The following is a 2,056-nucleotide window of genomic DNA, read 5'->3' on the forward strand; positions in this document are numbered from 1 at the left end:
ACTCATCATGCAAGACATGCTGAGGCCGGATCATGCGCCAGCGCAGAGAAGTTCAGTGAAGCGACAGTCGAGTCAGCCAGTTTCTAACAACGAGTTCGAGTAAAACACTCTATTGCCTGCATCAAGCAGTCGTAGATGGATCCTTCTTGCGCGCAATCATTATCAGACGCAGCCTGGGTGCTGACTCGGAGATTTTCAGGGTCGAGATGTAGGATGGGCCCCTTCAGTCCGTGATCCGCCCGTTCAGCGCACAGCGCTCATCGGCGGTGCTCGACCACAAAGACATTTGCATGAGCCACTCTCCGCGGCAGTGTGCCGTACAAAAATCCCCGCCATTCGATAGGGGCAAAAGTAAACTTGCCCAAACTTGGAAGCCGTGTTGATGCAGGTCGGGACGATATAAAATGCGGCGCCCGCCTTGTCCTCCTTCGTTCCACACCACATCGACCCTCCCGTTTCGCACTGTTGATATTGCCTTCAAACCTCGCCTTCACATTTTGAAAAGCGCGTCGTATCGCTCAGACCGCCCAGACAATAAGGCCACATCGCTTGTCTGTCCTACCACCTACGCCTTCGCCACTCGCACGATAATCACGTACAAGTGAATACAGCTCCCAAAGAGCAACCTTGCCGTGCTCACAACATCGACGCGTCGCGTGCAACCAGCCGCCCCGCAACCAGACCACAATGCTCCCGAACAATACCCGCGCCACATCCCCCGTCTTACCGGCCACAACGTCCAGACTGGCGTCAATTGCGTGGCTCGATCACTGGCTCGAAACAACCAACGGCCCCGCATCCGATGCTCCTCCCGGGCTCCGTGGCATCGCGCAGCGGGACCGCGTCGACATGAGCGACCTACACGCTGAGAGAGAAGAGAAGCGGGACCTACTGGATGCCGAGCTGTTCGACTCCGCGAGCGACCACGATGGTTACGCTACCGAGTCCGACGTCGAGGAAAATGGCCAGTCCAGCGACGACGAGAGTGGCTACGACGGCGACGGTGACAGCGACGGCGCGCATGGTCAGCTTCTGCCCGTTTGCAGACGCGTCTCGTCGCCACTCGAGCACCGCGAATATCGCGTCGTGAGCCCTCCGCCAACTTTCCTGCAGAACCGAGGTGAGCTCCGCTTATCTGCTGTTCAATTTAGATAAATACTGACGGCCCTTGCTTAGCCCTAGCTCGCTCAAGTCTTGGGCAGCCGTCGCATGTCCTCGAACACAGCGGCCAAGTATCCAGAGACTACGACATTCGACGAGGGACTCGTACAGCGGTATTCACCGTTGGCCAGTTCGCATCGAACAGACTAACAACGAACACAGCCGGACAAGGCGCCGCCTTGTCTCGCAACAACCACCTCCAATACGATGCACCTTCGGGCCGCGCCGACCGCGTCTCAACCCCACTCGCCACAAGCAGCTACCGGAACGCACCTGTGACCGAGAACCAGAGGGGAAAGAAGAGAGCACGGGAGGTCGAAGAAATCAAGGAAGAGGAAGTCGATGAAAAGCCCCGGAAGAGGCACGCTGCGGACAAGGAGAATGTTGCCGCCGGACCCAGTGAGTACGACGACGACGACCATGACCATGAGAGTCGCAGGCCTCAGCGCAGCACAGTCCGCCCGTCCTTCTGCCACCCGTCTCGCTATGTGGAGAACCGCGACCGACTTCGCGTGGCAGGTGCTGCCAATATGTCGGCAGCCGCGCCTGCCACGCCTGTTGCTCCGCCTGCCTCTATGCCAGCCGCGCCGGTCGCTGCGCCGATTCCCGCGGTCGCCGTACCAGCCGCGCAACCGGTTCAAGGTGCCTTCATCGTCATACCGCCTGCGCCTGTTTACCTCCCGCCAATCTTCCAGGTACTCGCTGACCTCCCTAACCCACCGTACAATATCGTGCTGCCTCCTATCATCGCACACCAGCCTCCGGTCATCGCAAACCAGCCGGCGACAATGCAGAACCCCAGGATGCGGCTGGGCTTCATTATGATGTAGCGGCGCGCTGTCTCCTATCCATATACGCAGGCGTGGGTTTGAAATGGTCGTGAACATGTAAAGTA

At 58.8% G+C, this 2,056-nt stretch overlaps 1 protein-coding gene across 1 annotated transcript; it reads left to right on the top strand.

Annotated features, from left to right (window-relative positions):
• Window positions 1–687: 687 nt before the first annotated feature.
• PHACADRAFT_203379 (uncharacterized protein) lies at window positions 688–2,033 on the top strand (the record flags this gene model as incomplete). Its single annotated transcript, XM_007403381.1, has 3 exons — window positions 688–1,120; window positions 1,177–1,925; window positions 1,992–2,033. The coding sequence occupies 3 exons, from the start codon at window positions 688–690 to the stop codon at window positions 2,031–2,033; spliced, it is 1,224 nt and encodes a 407-aa protein (XP_007403443.1).
• Window positions 2,034–2,056: the final 23 nt, after the last annotated feature.

The sequence above is a fragment of the Phanerochaete carnosa genome, assembly GCF_000300595.1.
Source record: "Phanerochaete carnosa HHB-10118-sp unplaced genomic scaffold PHACAscaffold_1092, whole genome shotgun sequence".
Lineage (NCBI taxonomy): Eukaryota > Fungi > Basidiomycota > Agaricomycetes > Polyporales > Phanerochaetaceae > Phanerochaete > Phanerochaete carnosa.